This window comes from Triplophysa rosa, linkage group LG1 (genome assembly GCF_024868665.1).
Source record: "Triplophysa rosa linkage group LG1, Trosa_1v2, whole genome shotgun sequence".
In the NCBI taxonomy this organism is placed as follows: domain Eukaryota; kingdom Metazoa; phylum Chordata; class Actinopteri; order Cypriniformes; family Nemacheilidae; genus Triplophysa; species Triplophysa rosa.
The window spans coordinates 19,799,860-19,818,620 of record NC_079890.1 but is presented as its reverse complement, the minus strand read 5'-3'; the positions used below and the strand labels follow the sequence as shown (position 1 = coordinate 19,818,620).

The window sequence follows — 18,761 nt, the reverse complement described above, 5'->3', positions numbered from 1 at the left end:
CTTAACACAACATCGAGAGACCGACTGAAGGGGAACTCTCTGCATTCGTGACACCTGATAATTTCTTGCAGTACAAGGTCATGCCATTTGGAGTCCGAAACGCTCCACACACGTAATCGTGTGTTATATGGGATGCGTGGGTGTGAGGCATACCTTGATGATGTGGTTATACTGTACATAGTAATACCTGAACTGATCACTGTCAACTTTTTTCTCATCTCGGCGCTGCTAATCTTATTATAAACCTGGCCAAGGGTGAGTTTGGAAAGCCCAGGGTCACTTATCTTGGTAAGGTAGTGGGTGGTGGGCAGGTTAGGCTTATGGAAGAGAAGATTGAGGCTATTTGTGAATTCCCTGTGCCTCAAAACCGACATTAACTTCGCAGATTTTTGGGTATGGCAGGATATTATAGTCTTATGTAAAAACTTTGCCACTTTCGTGGTACCTTTGACTGATTTTCTTAGTGCCAAAGTGCATTTTGAATGGTCAGAAAAGTGCCAGGAGGCATTTCACAATGCAAAAATGTTGTTGGCCACAGCTCCTGTACTTTTGGCCTCAAATTTTAAGAATCCCTTCAGAGTTGCAGTCGATGCCAGTGAGGTGGTGCTGTTTTAATGTACTGTATTTATTTACTGTAGTTTGTAGTTAATGGGAGACATTTCAGAGTTTAAGAGGACAAATTGTTGTGTCTAGTCAGTGGCGTCAATTCACCTAAAGCCAAGGTATGGCAGATTCTCAGGAGGTTATCCAATCTTACTACGGTACCTCCACATGACGGTCTCAAGTATATTTATTAATTCCTGACCTATCATACATGCTGCTACTGCAGCAGCCATCCTAACGTATGATAAGGCACAACACACTTAAATGATCTATTGATAAAAACATAATATAGTTTAAAAACAAATGGAAGCAGATCTGATACAGTATGTGATTTTAAAATATAGAAAAGTAAGTTTGGCGTATTCGAACTTGCTTTGCAGCAGAGTCTATAACTATAGGTCACACGTCTTTTGCACTACACCACTGAAGCGGCTATTGAAGCTATGCTGTTTTTAAACTCTTTCCTTTTACATTCTTTTCCTCCGACGCCCATGTTTCTGCAATAAACTGCAGTAAAATATTACTTTGAATTGACCTGACCAGACAGCCAAGGTATGGCAGCCGCCAGCCCCTGACATACCCAAATGTCGCCCCTGTATCTAGCTGGTATAAACTTCAGATCTTTGGATTTATTAATTTTAGTGTCCAAATGGGCTCCGAATTGAAATTACCATGCTGTCACTAAATATATAAGATAGGATTCTGAGGATGTTTCTGCTATACAGCACCAGGACAGCAAGTCTTTGGTATCTTTGCTGCATTGAGAGCCACAGTATCCAGAGTAATGTCAGCATACCATCATGAAGGATGAACCACATCAAAAAGTAATAAAGGGTATCCAAAAAATGTAAAGCTACAGCGGCCCAACTCTACAGAATTAAGTAGGCATTTTAACTCCATACGGAGTCTGAAGGACTATGTGCACCTACTGTAATGGTACAAACATTGTACCCAATGATAATGCACCAACACACAGATCAAAACATGTGACAGAAAGTTTCGATGAGCATAAAAATGTATCATTGATCTGAAATGCCCTGCACAGTTGTTAGATGTTGTTTTTCAGCCAATTCAGCTTGCTCAGGAGAGTCAGGAATTGTTTTCCTCCACCAGCACCTGACCACATTTCTGTAAAAGGAATGGCTCAGAATCCCTGTTGCCACAATGCAGGACGTGAAGTCATTCCCAAGACAAACTCATGCAAACTAAAAAGAGGCCCTACACTATTATAATTTATTGTGGTCAACCAGACAAGATGTTTCAGTTTCACTGTTCCTGTATATACACACAGACTCAAAGCCATCTATGTGAATGTAATTATTACGACATATACAAAAGACCAAGGAGAGAGAATGTTTTTTCTCAATATCACACTTTATTGATTAGCTTTATTCTTCATGTCTAAAGACTTTAAAGCACAATGGCTGCTTTAGTTTGCAGCAATGGTCTGGTCAATCCAGGTACGGAGCTCAGTAACACGAGCATACACTGCGGGAGTGGAGGTGGAGCACGTGCTACTGCCCCAAGACACGATACCAACCAGAGTCCAGACGTTACTCTTCTGACAGACCAGAGGACCACCGGAATCCCCCTGAAACACATAAAAATGAGTTAGAACTTAAAGTTCTACATTCAAGAACAGAACAGTAAAATATGAAAAGTAAACTGAAATGCTAAGAAATTTACCATGCAGGAAGAGGCACCGGCGGCACCAGCACAAATCATCTTATCTGTGATATTGCTTCCCCAGAAACGCCTGCACTCATCGTTGGTCAGCAGAGGCAGAGTGGCCTGCTGGAGCAGAGCAGGGGTATCAGGGGCTGGAAAATAAAGATGTATTGTGTTTTATAAGATATATAAAAAGGTTTGAATACATAGTAAATAGAAAATCAAAGAGTATACTGGAAGCATATGCAACAGAATACAGTGATAAAACATTTAAATTGAAATGCTGCGAGAATGTCTAAAATCTATACCATTGTATCTGGTCAGACCCCATCCAGAGGTCACACACTTCATTCCACCAGGGAAGCTGTCAGATGTTTCAGCAAGGCACACAGGAGATACACGTGTGTTGAGCTGAGCAGGGGTGGCCAGTTTGATCAGCGTGATGTCATTGTTGATGGTGAAGCTGCTGTAGTTGGGATGCCTGAAGACCTGGCCAACAGCCATGGTCTGAATGGGCTCAGAGTTGGAGGAACGATCATGCTCACCCAGGATGACACGGTGAGAGGTTCTAACAATAATATATATATATTTCTTTCAGAACTTTACAGAATTCCATTGACTACAGAAACATGTTTTTGATGCCTCATTCTTAAATAAGAATGTAATGTTTTAATAGTGTCATCCATAATAAATGACTAGACTAGTGTCTACTGTACCTCACATTGCAGTGAGCAGCAGTCACGACCCACATTTGATTGATCAGGGATCCACCACAGAAGTGGAAGCCAGTAGAGTCCTTAGGTGAAACATGAGTTTTATTCAGTTAATGAACATTCTAGATACTGTATGTACAGTACAGTAGTGCCATACATGTAGATGGAACAATTTTAGGAATTTGTCAGCAACTGCTGAAATGAATATTTAATACATTACAATACATATATTTTCAGATTTTCTCAAAATATCCACAAGTCATTTGCAAATGAAGATGTCTGACTGTACCTGCAGAGACACCTGCCAGGGCCATGAGTGTGGCACTGCCTCCTCGCCATTCACAATCCTGGAGTAGCCAGTGATGACAGGGGGAATGGCAGGATTGCCACAGCCTTAACAATATAAATAAGTATTAGTTGAACTGTAGATGTAAAACTTAAAAATAAAAAAAGGAAAAAAAACGGTAACATACCATAGGCTGCTCCAATGAAAGCAAGGCAGGACACGATCCAAAGGAAGGCCATTTCTGAGCTGAGATCTCTGAGTTGTCACAGCAGCACTCTGGGCTTTTATATACCTTGCTTTACATTTGCATGTTGCAAAATACCTAAAAGGTGCATATACCGTGTAACCGCTTCACCTGTTCATGTTATCTCAACCTCATAAGACAGAAGAGTGGGAAATGTCTATGCAATATTTTACCTATATAAGTGAAAAAACTGAGAGACATGTAATGGGCAAAAAGAAAAAAGTGAACATTGATTGACATAGGTCTCTAAACAAATGTAAAATAAAATGTGAAATATAACCAACAGACTGTGTCCCCAACAGTTTTTATTTCTTTTTTTGTGGCAGACACAATAAGTTTTGCTAAGTTCTTCGGACAATGCAGTAATTGCTTAAAACGTTCATACTGCATTAACAAGAAAAACAGTCCAACAATATTTGTAGAACCACACAGGTACAAATAGCTTTTTCTGAAAATGGCACCCAAATCTGGAATATGTTGACTGTTGAAATTAAAGCAGTACAACATATAAAACATACGCTGATTGTAAAGTGCTGGTAAAACAAATCAGTGCTGTACCATCTTATTATCATATTGATTTATTTAATATCTATTTAATCTCTGTGTTGCCAGGATTGGAGGTTCTTAAAACGTATATTTAGTTTTATTTTCACTTGCTGTAAATATGCATAAATGTAATTTGATATATTATTACAGTTCAGGTATTCTTTTATTTTGTATATGAAGCCTTTCGATAGGGACTTGAGATGTAAATTAGAGTACACCTGTGTAAATCTCAATCTGCACATTCAGCTCTTTCAGCCTGGAATCATGTTTACAGTATGTACTATGCCTATTCAAATAAACCAATAAGATACAAAAAAAACATCAGTTCAATATAAGTTGTTTAAATATATTATAACAAATAAAACAAACAAAAAAATATTACAACAAATAATACAACATTTTCTCAAAATCAGTCAAATGTAAGTGTTTCTTTGTCACCCACTTGAACACATGTAACAGAATAAATGTGTTCCAATTTCAGTGTTCACATAAAGGGGTGAGAAAAGTGGGATTGTGTACAGGTGGTGAGCAGCTGATGAAACCTTTCGGGGTTAATTTTTGACCACACACGTTCTCCTCTGGTTGTCATGTTGTCAGTGGTAAATGTGGGTTCATATTTTGGTCTTAAATAGGGCTTACTGCTGTGTATAAGTCCATCTCTTCTGCAGAATGTCTTTCCTGTGGCTGTTGTCCTGTTTTGCCTTTCTTAATGCAGCCTATGGTGAGAAATACTTTTTATTTTAAAATTCCATGAAGTTCACAAATAGCCTATACAGTTAGAATGTGGATTAGCATGAAACGTCTATTTATGATGTCATGAGATTTGGGGTTTTTTGATTGAATAATTTAGTTTTTAGATTTTAGCATTTGTAAAGTTAAAATATCTCATTATTCAGCAAATAGGCTACTGATAAGCAAATCATTTATTATTAATTTATTATTTGCTTATTCTGTATTAGCAAATAATATTCTAACAAATGATTAGTCATAAAAATGTTTAAACTCTGTCCAAAGAGAAACTATAATGATATAACATTTAAATAATTCTAAAAATCTAATATTGGGTAACCGTTTATAAGATTGTATTTGTTAACATTAGTAAATGAATTAACTAACAATGAGCAAAATAGTTTTTCAGCATTTATTAATCTTTGTTACTTGGTGTTAATTATTCATGTTAGTTCAATATGCATTCACAATATTTTATTTAAACAATGTATTGGTAAATGCTGAAAGCCAAGATTAATAAATGCTGATGTATTGTTCATTGCTATTTCATGTTAGTTTATGCATTAATAATGTTAACAAATACAACCTTGTTGTAAAATGTAACCAAATATTGTTTGGTAAATATGAGCAAAAAATTAGGAACTTTAGAAAAATTGGAAACTTTTGGCAAATTTATGAAAGCATTGACTGCTTGGCCTATTTATACTTCCTATCAAATTTCACCAATTTTGCATCCATTTTTACCTCTTTCTTTTAGGCTGCGGTGTTCCTGCTATCCCACCTGTTGTTAGTGGCTATGGCCGCATCGTAAATGGTGAAGAGGCAGTGCCTCATTCATGGCCCTGGCAGGTGTCTCTGCAGGTATGTTATAACTAAAAAGCGTCAAACTACATTTTCAGACTTTCGACATTGTGAATCGACAGCCTGAAAATGACAACAAGCTAATACAAACATTTGTGACTAGTATTGTTTTTCTGTTTTGATTTTGATTGTTAAAATTGCAGGACGCCTTTAACTGGCACTTCTGTGGTGGGTCTTTGATCAATGAGAACTGGGTTGTGACTGCTGCTCACTGCAGTGTCAGGTAACATTATATACAGTATATACCTGCGGTAAAATTCTTCTGCAATGTTCTGCAATGCTCTTTCTAATCGGCTTTACTCTGTTGGTAGCACAAAACAGTTTGGACAAAGATTTATTTTCCTTAGTGCACCACACTGTAGTCATTATGTACGAAATAATATTGGCATAGACGTAAATTAATTGAATGTGGCTTTTCTGCAGAACTAGTCACCGTGTGATCCTGGGAGAGCACAACAAGGCAAGTACTCAGAATCAGGAGGACATACAGACCATGAAAGTGGAGAAGGTGAGAACAAACATTCAAGAATTTGTTTTACTTTCCAGCTCTATTGACTTGTTTTCTATTGTTACCTTGAAAAATGTGACATTTATGATGCAATCATGTGAATTGCAGGTGTTCACCCATCCCGCGTGGAATCCAAATACCATCAACAATGACATCGCCTTGGTGAAGCTGGCCTCCCCCGCCACTCTGAATGACCACGTCTCTCCGGTCTGTCTTGCAGAGACTACTGATGTATTTGCCCCTGGCATGACCTGTGTGACCTCTGGTTGGGGAGTGACCAGATATAATGGTTAGATATCTATAAACATGTACATGTAGACTAATATATTACATTCTACAGTACTTAGACTTAGTATAGAGGGTATGCATTGATATCACTTTCCCACATGAACATGTCGGGACACGCCCTGGGACACGCTCCCTTGGGTGGCAAACGGCCAGCAAAATGACTGAGGAGAATAGGAGAAACAAAGAAACCGGGACTAAAACACGCAATTATCTGCTGAAATTACAAGCATTTGGACTTGACGGTGATCCTTGCAACTTTCTTACAACTTACAAAGGAATCAGGTGTTCCTGGACACTGAAATGTTGCGCGGAATTGCATTTCCTGAATTTTTAAGTAGTCATTTTGCTGAGTATTTGCCACCCATGGGGACACACTTAGGTGTGCTCACGTGGTGTTCACGTGATAAAGTGACGACACGTCCATACCCTCTATTAGAATCTCAGGTTGTGATATCAATAATATATTAATCTCTCTATACTGTAACTTTTTATAATATATTTTATAACATATTTAATTCCTGCTCTTTCTCTGTTTGCCTGTAGCTCTGTTTACTCCAGATAAACTCCAGCAGGTTGCCCTGCCTCTGCTATCCAATGAGGAATGTAAGAACTACTGGGGAAGCAACATCAGTGATGTTATGATTTGTGCTGGTGCTGCTGGTGCCTCCTCCTGCATGGTAAGACTTTTCACTCTCTCTTTCATAAACAGTATTTTAAGTGATTAAGAGTAACTCTGTGTGCCTTCTTATGAACACTTGACATTAAACGTGGAACACACAATTCTATTTTACATTATTTATTCACCAAATTTGCACATATCAGACCTGTACATACATAATTGTCTATATTGTATATTGTGTTTTTGCTGTTTTGTACATTGCCTATTTCTATATTATTGTATTTTTTATTATTATTATTATTATTATTTTTATCATCTGTGTTCTGTCCTGTTGCTGTCTTTCTGTTGCACTGTGGAGCTTCTGTCACTATAACAAATTCCTTGTATGTGGAAACATACTTGGCCAATAAAGCTCATTCTATTCTATTCTATTCTATTCTGTTGGTTTAGGGTGACTCTGGTGGTCCTCTGGTGTGCCAGAAGGATAACATATGGACACTGGTGGGTATTGTGTCCTGGGGAAGCAGCCGCTGTGACACCAGTATACCCGGTGTTTATGCCCGTGTCACAGAGCTCCGTGCCTGGGTGGACCAGATTTTGACCTCCAATTAAAAAAGAATGTACTGTATGTAGAGATTTCCTGACAACAATGAACAGCATCTTTAATATTACAAAATTAATTTTATAGTAAAACATCTGTAAAAAAGGAACAGTACATTCCAAAATGAAACATTATGTTATTATTAACCCAAATGCCATACAAATGTAATATCACTGCTGTCCTTATGAAACCTCATATCTCCATATTTCGTTATTTTTGTTTTTTTGCCATAAATAATTATTATTAGTCACCCTTTATGTTTGTCACATGGTTTTGCAAATATCTACCTAATAAAAAGTATTAAAAAGTGCTTTTCAACTTTGTACTTTTTAAAAACTGTATTTGGACATCCGAGGTTCTGGAAGGACAGCGACGATATTTACAGAATATCACTTTAATGGAAACTTACTTTCACTCCAAATATTCTTTCTGGTAAATATATTTTAATGTTTTGCCAAATAAAGACTAATCTAGCTATGTAACATTCGTTATTTATTCATTCATATCTGAGTTGATTTAAATTTAACAAATTGTGCAACTAAAGCCCTATTTGCACGGGATTAGGATTACCTGGGGACCTCCAAAGGTGGACAGTAAGAAGTAAATTGCCTGAGTACTGTACTTAAGTACACTTTTTGAGTATCTGTACTTTACTTGAGTATTATTTTTTCTGAGTACTTGTACTTTAACTTCACTACATTTGAAAGACAAATATCATACTTTTTACTCCACTACATTTATAAAAAGGTCCAAAAGTAGAAAATGGTTTCTATGCAGCGGGTTTCCTGTGTGCGCAATTTATCTGTCTTGCGATCTGCCAGGACCTTTAATTGTTGCCAAGTATTTCAGTTTTTCTAAGATCGCGGTTTTCCGGCAAGTTTTGAATGGCCATTTGGCAGATTTTTTTAACGCAAATCTGGCAACTCTGGGCTCTTCCCCGCTAAACTAATGTAAACGTAGGCGCTGATACACCATTGATAGCGCTCTAAAAAGGCAAATAGAACAAGACGAAAAAGGCACATGTTAAAGTGTGGTGTAATCATCTGTGGGTTACGATCAGTCAAAGATCGTGGAGACATTGTCATGAAAATGATCGGCATAACGGCTAAACGGTAAATAGGCATCACATACACCTTGAGCTACGCGTGCGTGTTAACTTCTGATCTGCTGTGATTTGGAAAATGAATGATGTTTTTACTCAAGTAACTATAGTTGAAGTATTCCTGTTGAAATAAAAACAATAGAACCCTGCCCAAAATACAACATAAAATGTAATGGATTTAATGGTTATTATGGGAATTGTACTATGGATGCTTGCCTACTTGTATGTGATGGATTCTATTGGTGGGATGGTAAATCCTATTGGAATAAAACCCAAAACACACTACAAAGAGGAATTTAATTTAAAAATCTCATTCTAATTAAAAAAATCATTGTTTTTTTTCAGCAGGGATGGTATTTGCAGTAAAACCACAGTATCCACAAATTTACCACTTTCTAAATATAGGAACCGTACTCCAATTAATAATCTTTAGTAAAACCACAGCAACTAAACATACCATAGTTTCATTATATTCATTATACTAGCTATAGTTTATGTTTGTAGTTAAATTATGATAATAAATCCAACAAACACATGGCTTCTACACTTTACTATTTACAAGAACCTTACTACTTACTGGTAAATTGCTGCTAAAACTGGTAAAGGGAATATACAAAATAAAAGAACACTGCTCAAAAACATATATAGGCCTAGGGGGCTAATGAGGATAATTAGGCTAAATGATAATACAGGATTATATCTAAACTAAACATATATGTGCTAAACATATAAAGCTCTTAAAGGAGTTGCTCACTGCAAAATTTCCCTCCATTGACTTTCCATAGTAGGAATAAAAACTACTATGGAAAGTCAATGGGGGCAAATTTTGAAGTGAACTACTCCTTTAATACAATTGATACTGTGAGCTACTCGGTGTATTCAGTAGGTTGCTTCAGAGGCACAAGGTATAGACAATAAAACAATGCACAACTGACATAAAGGAAATTTACTTTTAATACTTGAGTACTTTTAAAAGCACGTACTTCTGTACTTTTACTCAAGTAAGAATCTGTCTTTACAACTTTTACTTGTAGTGGAGTAATATTTGACCAGTAGTATCTGTACTTTCACTCAAGTAAGGAAGTTGTGTACTTCGTCCACCTCTGGGGACCTCTAATTTAGTCATTTGTAATAATTGCTGAGGTTGTTCTTAATCCCGCACGAATCGGCCATGTTTGTAATTTGAGAAGTAAAAATTCCCCCGCAAATTACCTACCATATTTCGCCAAACACCGAGGTCCTGTGATAATATTAGTCCCGTGCAAATCGGCATCTCTGTGATTTGGTGGGGTCGTTTTATCCACCGTTCACGAGTGGAGACTGTGTTAAAGTGTTTTGACATTAACATATTTCGGGTGCTGGGTCGTATCCTGTGCGAATGCGCCATATGAAATACAGATGTGGGGAAGTAATTTCTAAATCACACAGGTCCCCACAAAATACTAATCCCGTGCAAATAAAATACAATGTATCTCTGACAGAAGATGGCGATAAAGACTGAAGACAGAATACAAAGCCTGATATTTCTCAAAAACTGTTACCAGGTTGCTTCTGTTCTATTTACGGTGTGTAGTATGAATGCTGTGTCAAAAAAAGTTCTTATTGGTCTTTAGTCTCAAAATGTATGTTCTTCTGTTTTACTCAATACAACAGAGTACAATATTAAAATAAGAAAATGTGGTCATTTCGTACATAAACGTAACTGAAAGATACTTTTGTCTAGACAAAATATTGTGTATTCAGTACAGTCTCTGGCTGCCCTTCAGTCTGTTAAATATGTAGCACAACAACAGAGGTTTCCATGGCAACCTCTTTGAGACACATACAACTGTTGAGGCAGTTGTTTCAAATAGATGTTGAATAGAAAAACAAAAGATGAAGAGCCGAGGCAAATGACAAAATAAAAAAAATCTCTCGTCTTTTCTCTGTTATGATGCTCAAGGCTGTTATAAATAGAGTGGCATTAATGACCCAGTACACCAATTTAAAAAAATCTATAAAACCCCTGTCATGTTCAAGTGAAAATACATGTGATGTGATAAAAGCCTGACTCAGTCCTCAGAGAAAATTCAAGGTGAATGTCATTCTGAATCAAATTCAAACAGTTCAGGAGCTTCGCTTTTCATTTTTGTCACCTTTGAGTCATCTTTGAGTTTTCTGTATCCATGCAGGCATTAGCCAGACCAGAATTGAACATTCAAGATTAGTAGCATAAGATTAATTCTATTTTCAATTTATGTTCTTTGGATGTCTTCATGTTTGCTTTTTGAGATCAGGGGTTTCAAGGATCAAGGGAGTTGAAATTAATTGACAGCTGGTCCAACTCAAATTGAAAGAGAAATTGAAAAATCATGCCAATTTTCCCATAGGACTAATCCGAGAATTGAGAGGATCCAGCAGCCCATGTGAGTGGCGCACAAGAGATGGTACTCTAGCCATGATGTGGTAATGCTATCTGTGGCTCTGCATAAACCTCTCACAGTAAGGGTTTCCAGGCATTGTTGGCATAATATCTTGTTTTTCCTAATTACAAGTATTTGAACATTTAATCAAGTAAAAAGCTTATAAAGAGAAAGAAAGAATGCTATTCCTAATGCTTTTGGGCATTGTGGATAATTATGTGTTATGCAAATAAATACATCCAGCAGCCTCAAGAAGTTTTCTGAATCTGTGTTTTATAAAACGATAAAAAATGTAAATATTTAAATGAATGTAAATGTTTAAATTATCACAGTGGAAGGCAAATAAATAACTTTTTCTATGTTGTGTGGAAATCACCATGCACAGATTGCCACAACTTCATTATTCATTTTGTTTTGCTTTCTTCCGGACTTGTTAGACCTTGAACTAATGTTTGACGAAAATGGGTAAACAGTTAATAAATAAACTGCAAGGGGTATAAAACACGGAAATATTTATAAATTATTCAAATATTTCCTTTTTAAATAAATTCAATACATTAATTAAAACAAAATGGTCCCATTTCACACATTATAGAATAATGTCTTTTATATGGGTTTTGACTGTTTAAAATGTTTATTTAACTGAACAGTCAAGGGACGTGTGTGTCACCATATCTTAAGACCCTTCACTCCGTCCTAGTTCCATAATTCCCTCTCCATCTTTTTTCACTCTGTTTCTCAGTTTGAGTCTTCCTTTGGGAATAGCGTGTGCTTCACTGATCTGAGATTCTCTCCCTCAATGAACCAGGAAGCTTTCTTGTGTTCCTTTTGCCCACAGCAGGAAAAGAGAGGATCAAAACCACAGGACATGCCTTGAGAGTGTCAGCCCTCCTGGGACACAGTGTGGTATACTTTGATATCAGTTGTATCCATAGACTGCAAAAGAAGACATGTTTGTGGAGGTTTAATACATTTCCCAGTTCTCAGGGTCTTGTTCAATGCGGATATTGTAAATCATATTTGGATAGCTGAGACCTCAATGTGTGACACTTTCACTCAACACATTGTGTGGCACAATACTACATTTGTACCTGTTTCTTTATATAGCTACAGTACAACTAAATTATACTGTAAAAGAAATAAGTCTAAAGCAATTTGTAAATGAGCCGGTAAGATTAAGTATTTGAGTTTTGCTAAATGTATCAAAAGACACCTAAATTCATTTTTTTTATTAAATAAAGTCAAAACCAAACAGGAAAATTCTAAGTGTTTTACACAGTGTTGCAGTGATTATTATAAACTAGCTATCCGTGCAAACCTTTTTTTTATTCATTTGCACTTGTAATCTTTAATCAAAAACATTAAGCTCATCTCCCCCTCTCAACAACAACTGTTCACCACATGACGTAAGCAACAAAAAAGAGGTAGGACTATACTCACTGCCCAATGGCCAGGGATTTTTAGCCCTCCCCTCCAGGCCCAATTTACAACAAACCAATCAAAAAGGGAAGTGCAAAATAAAGCCCTGCCCTACATTCTTTTCTAATTTCAGAAGCCGTTTCACTTGGATATACATCACGATCAAAAGTAATTAATTACTAGTTACTGATTACATATTCAATAGTGTAATTAGATTACTGTAAAATTACTCTCTCCAAAAAATTATTGAATTATTACTAATTACTTTCTATATCCTATACATCAACTTTGATTAGAATTGATTCAAGGATAGACATGAAACTGCTTATCATTAATTCATCAAAATAAATAATAAATAACTACATAAATGAATCTTATTCTTATACTATGTACTGTATGTATAGGTTTTCTTAATGTGTTTTCAAAATGTCTGTTAAATTGTGTATGGTACAACAGAATACAGTAACATTGGTTTCATCAGTCATCAGTTTGCCACTTTAAAAACCATAAGTATTGCAATATTAACTTTAGCTTTGTATAGCTTGCATTCCTTTAATTAATCTTATTTTAAGAATAAGAAAACTGGTTCTTATTAAGGTTAGTTCAAAATGGGAAAAAAGAATAACAAAGATTCACATAAAAAGTCCAACTCACAACTCAACAGATCAATTTGGGTTTTTGATCACAATGCAAAAACAAGCGATGTGGCAGAAGGTAGAGAGGTCAGCGGGTCATCCATAACAAGACTTGCAAAACAAAAAAGAAGTACTGTATGAGAACATGTTTTCTAATCATTTAAAAACCTCTCTCTCACTGTTGTGTATTTACAATATGACATTTTGGGCATTTTATATTTTGACAGAAATGCAGCTGCTTTTAAACAGTCTTCAATGGAAAAACATGCTTTTTGTACACATAATGGCGTAGTTATGTCATCTGCCAGCAGGGGTTATCTGCCCATACAAACCAGCCAAACCCTGACCCCTGACACTAGCCAATTTACAACAACAAGACTCCGTTACTCTGATTCAGCCTTCTACTGTCAGCAGTACCCTCACTAATACTATTTTACATGGCTACATCACCTGCTTCTTTTTTACTTTTCTTTAATGCGCAGGACTTCTCATGGGTGTGAAATTGATTGACAGATCTCCCTCTGGTCAGTGATCAATCACTGTAAAAATAAGTACTGTTTAGTCAACATGTTGACATTCTACAAACTTCCAGTTTTTGTTTCTAAACCACTTTAGATGTTCCCTTTTAGTCTCACCTTTACTTTTTTATACCTACAGATAATGGCAAAGGTTCTGAGACAACCAGATTTATAATAGTATGTATATTGTTTTCTTGACTTTTAAAACATTGTTTTTTAGGTTGGTGAGAAAAATTATGTTACAAGTATTATCTCATGTCCAGTGTTTCACATACGGTAATTTGTCACAACCTTTTTAACTGCCACATTATATTAATGTCTCTCCACCAAAATATTTAATATGTTTGTTTTAATCTTTTAGTGCAAATGTGGCTGCTGCTGCGTGAAATATGCACCTTGCAATCATAGGCTATAACAGGAACCCCCTCAGACCAGTTTAACTAGAACTTTAATGAAAGACAAAGTCTTCATGATCTACTGAATGACTCAGTCCTGACCCTCTCCTGCACCCTATCCATCCGCTTCCAATTTCACATTACCACACTGTCACCTCGATAATCCTTCTCTATAATGCCACTTTATTTCCCAGTCATATCAATGAGGATGATGCCCACAGACTTCTCAAAAGACAAAACATCAGGAAAGCTGTGATGATGTAAGTAGGCACATTGGAACACTGTGGAGCTCATCTGGCAGTACAACCATTATGCAAAGCATCCAACTAATTTACAACGTAAGCACTACTAAATATTTTTGTTAAAAACACGACCTTTCTTTCTTAAACCAATATCAGTCCCATTCTTGACTTTCTGCCTCTAGGGTGCAGTCAACACCTGCTACTGAAACACAATCACATACATATCCTGTCTTAGAATTCTATCTCTGGCAGAAGAAAACATGAAATCATCCTTTTGCTAATGGATCACAAGCACCTGGCTGGAGTACAACCTGTTAAACTTCATTATAAGCACTGGAGTGCCTCAGGGCTGCTATTGCTACCTCTTGGAAATTAAACCCACCTCCCACTGGAAATAGGTGTAACACCTGCAGATGTGGTTGAGTCACGCAGAAGAAGACAGGTTTATATTGGTTCTCCCCCTTTATATAGTACGTACAAAATCTGATATTACTGGTGAACAAAAGAGAGTAGAGGTCCATGTTCTTAATACCTCTTTAAAATCAGCTGCATGTCTTCACAAAACCACCTTGTTTGAAACCTGCTTTGAACATGCTTTTAAAAACAGTGTGACTATATGAAATGAAAGAACCTACAACAGCTGCCAGTGCCAGTAAAGGTTTACATGTTTTTTCAGAGTATCTATTATCATTTTATTAAGGTTATCTGTGTGGGTGGCATGCTGCCTAGCTTAAAACCGAGTACTGAGATGATAAATAATACATTAGATTTGACCAAATGAAAAAAAAATGCTTCACTCTGTTGTTGGCATTGTGAGTTATAGAAGATATTTCGATGAACATTGACTTCCATTATGAACACAAAGCCACTGAAATATTTCTTCGAAAATTATTCTTTGAAATATCATCTTCTGTGTGCCACAGAAGAGTCAAAAACAGGTTTTGATTGACATGATGGTAAATAAAGGAAGACAATTTCTGGGTGAACTATTCCTTGAAATATTTCAGCTGCAGTAGTGCACTAAACAGAGACCAAACAAATTAGACCTTGCTACAATGAGTCATGAGTAAAGACAAGTTATCTGTATCGTGACGCTTTAAAATAATCAGAAAACAAGTGTCAAGGTCCTCAGACTGTTTTTTTTTCAGATGTCGCCAAGTTCGTAATTACAGAGACAAACAGCGCTCTTTGACCCAAAGTCTGTTATGGCAGACAGGTAGTCGTTATTAATTAAACTTCAGAGAAGCAATACAATATAAAATGTAATCGCGCAAGAGCACATCACGACGCAAACGCTTCCGGGCGGGAATTTTCCCTACAGGGTGTTTTACAGTGTTATTCCCTGGAAGAAATGTAGTATGATGTGCCCTGTCACTCGAGTGTTTCACACCCAGCCGGTGCGTTTCCCAGCCTGCCCGAGTACTTCATAAACGAGCCAGCGCGCAACGGCACAGATTTGAAGGTGTGCGCTAACTTGGGCAAATTGCAAGTGGAAGTAGACAAGAACCCGAACTAGGGAATGATCGTAGCACTTTCTTTGCTTTTGAACGGACTTATGTCATATTATTTCTTCTGGACTTGAATCGTCAATCCCAGGAACATGGGGTTATCCCAAAATGAAACGACCGTTTGGACGGATGAGCGCATCGCAAACCAAACGACCGACACTTTCGGTCCGGAGGTGGTGATTGTGCCAGTCATATTTGGATGTATATTTTTCCTGGGAATTATTGGAAACACTCTGGTGATGGTTGTCATTGGGAAAATCAAGTCGAGGCGCTCGAGAAGTACTACAAACATTTTCATCCTAAATCTCAGTATAGCAGATTTATCGTTTCTTCTGTTTTGCGTCCCGTTTCAAGCTACCATATACTCTCTTCCCGAGTGGATCTTCGGGGCGTTCCTGTGTAAATTCGTGCACTATTTTGTCATGGTCAGCATGCTGGTGAGCATTTTCACACTTGTGGCAATGTCCGTGGACAGGTACATTGCCGTTGTTCTCTCTAAAAAGTCCCCCTGTATTCGTAACCGGAGGAATGCGCTCATAGGCGTTTGTGTCATTTGGATGCTTTCCTTCATCTTTGCCGTCCCGGTTGTGCAGCACCAAATTATGACAGATCACCCCAAGGCTCCCAACAGCTCGTTCTGCTGGGAGATTTGGACCGAACGGGTGGCCAAGCACACTTATAAAGTCACCATTCTCGTGATAGGTTATCTGTTACCTCTGGTTTTGATCACATGTTGCTATGCCAAGGTAAGGATTTATTTTAATTGCTGTAAAATCACGCATCTTTATGCTTAGGCTAGGCTTCTGAGTTTTTGAGCACGAAAATATGAGTTGTGCCATCACATTACCAACAGTTATTCACTATGGGCTAATTGCTGTATTAATAACATTCCAGCTTTAAATACTAAACAGTCAATCTCGAAAGCATACGTGTTTATAGCATGCATGTTTCATAGTCAAGGATGCAACAGGTGGCCACTAACCCATGTTGGTAGTTTATGGTGTAGTTTTGCCTGTCATCCTGTCTGGAAATCGAAATGGGAAACCGTCATAGACACTAAAAAGTAATTGATTACTCACTAACAATTAATGTGTGTTACAGTTTCATTTGTAACTGTGCATGTGTAGCAGTTCTACACTAGTTTGCGATCACTTTAATTGTAACAGAAATCAGCAACGCGTAGTTTTTTTTTTTTTTACCAAAAATTGGAACAAAACCATGTACCACTATTTTAAAGCTTTTTAATGTTAATGAATGTGGGTCAGAGTCTTTATTTTGTGTGTTCAATGAGGAGTAATTTATGTATTTAAATGGGACAGGAACATTATTATAACTGTGTGTATGTAGTACTGGAATGATTGAAATTTTGTCTCCAGCATGTGAAAACAATATTCTAAAATAGCTTTGTTTACTCGTCGCTTACCTATTGTAAAATATTTAATGTGTAACCTCATGTTTATTGGTGGAAGACAGTTGTAAAAGTCCACAGTCTTTGAACATAGTGTTGTCTTTGATTTTCAGGTGTTGTATCATCTTCATAAAAAAATGAAAAATATGTCGAAGAAGTCTGAACGATCAAAGCGAAAGGTAAAAGAATTGTTGGTTTCTACTAGTCTTGACAACAAATAATGTTTGTATTTTGTTATAATTTTTAATGGATATGGCGATATCCTGCAGTGAAATTTACCCCCGTACTGTAATTTCCAGCATTTGGCTAGAAGTATTTGCTATAAAAATCCATTGAAGGGTATGGAAGCAGATCTTCATGGCTCTTGCATCATACTTTACTTTCATGGTCCAGGTAGCAGGGATATTTTTTAGTTTCAATGTTTGGCCTAACTTTTTGATAATTTCCTTAAACTTTTTTTGGAGATTATCAGTCCTTACCTTAATTAGGCTGGAAAATCTAGACCTGTTGCTTGCCTTAAATTGGTTTCGTTAATAATCTGTCATTCCTAAAAATAATCAATAAAATGAGCTGTCATATTTAAAGCAGAAGACAATATGTATTTTTATGTACATTTTCACTGATGATAAATGTCTGACAAAATTAAAATATAGACGGTTTCATTTTAACAACATAAACAAACATTACTGCGCATGCGCATTTTTGTGACCCCCCCAACTTAACTTCCGGTACACATTCACAAACAATAGAGTGCCTGTATATCATTTCTGATAACAATCAAAAGAAACCGAGAAGAACCGTTGCTTGGCTAAACTTATCTCTCCAATATTTTTATTTAGACTGCGATACCAAGCTCAACTGCTAGATGTCAATGTACCACAAGGTTTCTTTATGAATGTTCAATGAATGCTTTTTTTAATAAAACGAACATACAACAAAATCGTTTATTTAATACAATTATTATACAGTAAGATAATAGTACAAATGAATATTAACATAAATAAAATTAAATATAGTTATATTATTAGACACTAGCCAAACACAAAGCGGTAGTTAACTGGGGGTCAGGTGCGTGCGCGTCCGATGAAATGGTCTATACTCAGAGTTCATTTTTGTGTTTATCAGAAAGAAACATTGTATGTCCTTCGGGAGCATAAACAGTGCAGACTAGGAATTTCATAGTTAGACTTTCAAATTAAATATTTCAGATGCATAAAATAGTCTGTTTAAATCAAGAAATGCATATCAGACGGTGGTTTTAGCTCCTCACTTAAGTTAATGGTTTGTATTAGCCAATACGCTGGAGAGTGGTCTTCGTAACCATTGACGACCAAGACACCTTTTTTGAGCTGGACCTGTAGCACTGGGAGTGGATGTTCTGGAGTCAGAGCAGAATTACAATATTTTTACTGTTACCTACGTCCTAATGTCACACACACACAATGTACTTGACTTGGATGAGAGTA

The 18,761-nt window shown here is 36.7% G+C and overlaps 3 protein-coding genes across 3 annotated transcripts in view; 2 read left to right on the top strand and 1 right to left on the bottom strand.

The window, feature by feature from the left end:
- Nucleotides 1-2,032: 2,032 nt before the first annotated feature.
- Nucleotides 2,033-3,579, bottom strand: LOC130557024 (chymotrypsin A-like). Its single transcript, XM_057338437.1, has 6 exons — nucleotides 3,458-3,579; nucleotides 3,274-3,377; nucleotides 2,988-3,067; nucleotides 2,580-2,839; nucleotides 2,290-2,423; nucleotides 2,033-2,194 (listed from the first exon to the last, which is right to left on the bottom strand). The coding sequence occupies exons 1-6, from the start codon at nucleotides 3,507-3,509 to the stop codon at nucleotides 2,033-2,035; spliced, it is 792 nt and encodes a 263-aa protein (XP_057194420.1). The 5' UTR covers nucleotides 3,510-3,579.
- Nucleotides 3,580-4,453: 874 nt separating this feature from the next.
- ctrb.3 (chymotrypsinogen B, tandem duplicate 3) lies at nucleotides 4,454-7,938 on the top strand. Its single transcript, XM_057347959.1, has 7 exons — nucleotides 4,454-4,781; nucleotides 5,547-5,650; nucleotides 5,794-5,873; nucleotides 6,074-6,158; nucleotides 6,267-6,447; nucleotides 6,990-7,123; nucleotides 7,516-7,938. Exons 1-7 carry the CDS (start codon nucleotides 4,730-4,732, stop codon nucleotides 7,675-7,677), a joined length of 798 nt encoding a protein of 265 aa, XP_057203942.1. The 5' UTR covers nucleotides 4,454-4,729; the 3' UTR covers nucleotides 7,678-7,938.
- A 7,919-nt stretch (nucleotides 7,939-15,857) lies between these two features.
- Nucleotides 15,858-18,761, top strand: part of galr1b (galanin receptor 1b) — a 39,332-nt gene continuing 36,428 nt past the window's right edge. Inside the window, exons 1-2 of the mRNA XM_057347946.1 lie at nucleotides 15,858-16,633; nucleotides 17,409-17,474. Of these exons, the coding sequence (XP_057203929.1) occupies nucleotides 15,980-16,633; nucleotides 17,409-17,474 (720 nt within the window). The 5' untranslated portion in view covers nucleotides 15,858-15,979. The remainder of the gene's footprint in view (nucleotides 16,634-17,408; nucleotides 17,475-18,761) is intronic.

Excerpts from the sequence above, each read along its gene's own strand:
- ctrb.3 (XM_057347959.1), top strand. The coding sequence starts at position 4,730 with ATGTCTTTCCTGTGGCTGTTGTCCTGTTTTGCCTTTCTTAATGCAGCC. Across the intron at positions 4,782-5,546 it reads CTTTCTTAATGCAGCCTATG|GCTGCGGTGTTCCTGCTATC; the intron begins GTGAGAAATACT and ends TCTTTCTTTTAG. Across the intron at positions 7,124-7,515 it reads CTGGTGCCTCCTCCTGCATG|GGTGACTCTGGTGGTCCTCT; the intron begins GTAAGACTTTTC and ends CTGTTGGTTTAG.
- LOC130557024 (XM_057338437.1), bottom strand. The coding sequence starts at position 3,509 with ATGGCCTTCCTTTGGATCGTGTCCTGCCTTGCTTTCATTGGAGCAGCC. Across the intron at positions 3,378-3,457 it reads TTTCATTGGAGCAGCCTATG|GCTGTGGCAATCCTGCCATT; the intron begins GTATGTTACCGT and ends TATATTGTTAAG. Across the intron at positions 2,424-2,579 it reads GGGTCTGACCAGATACAATG|CCCCTGATACCCCTGCTCTG; the intron begins GTATAGATTTTA and ends TTTATTTTCCAG.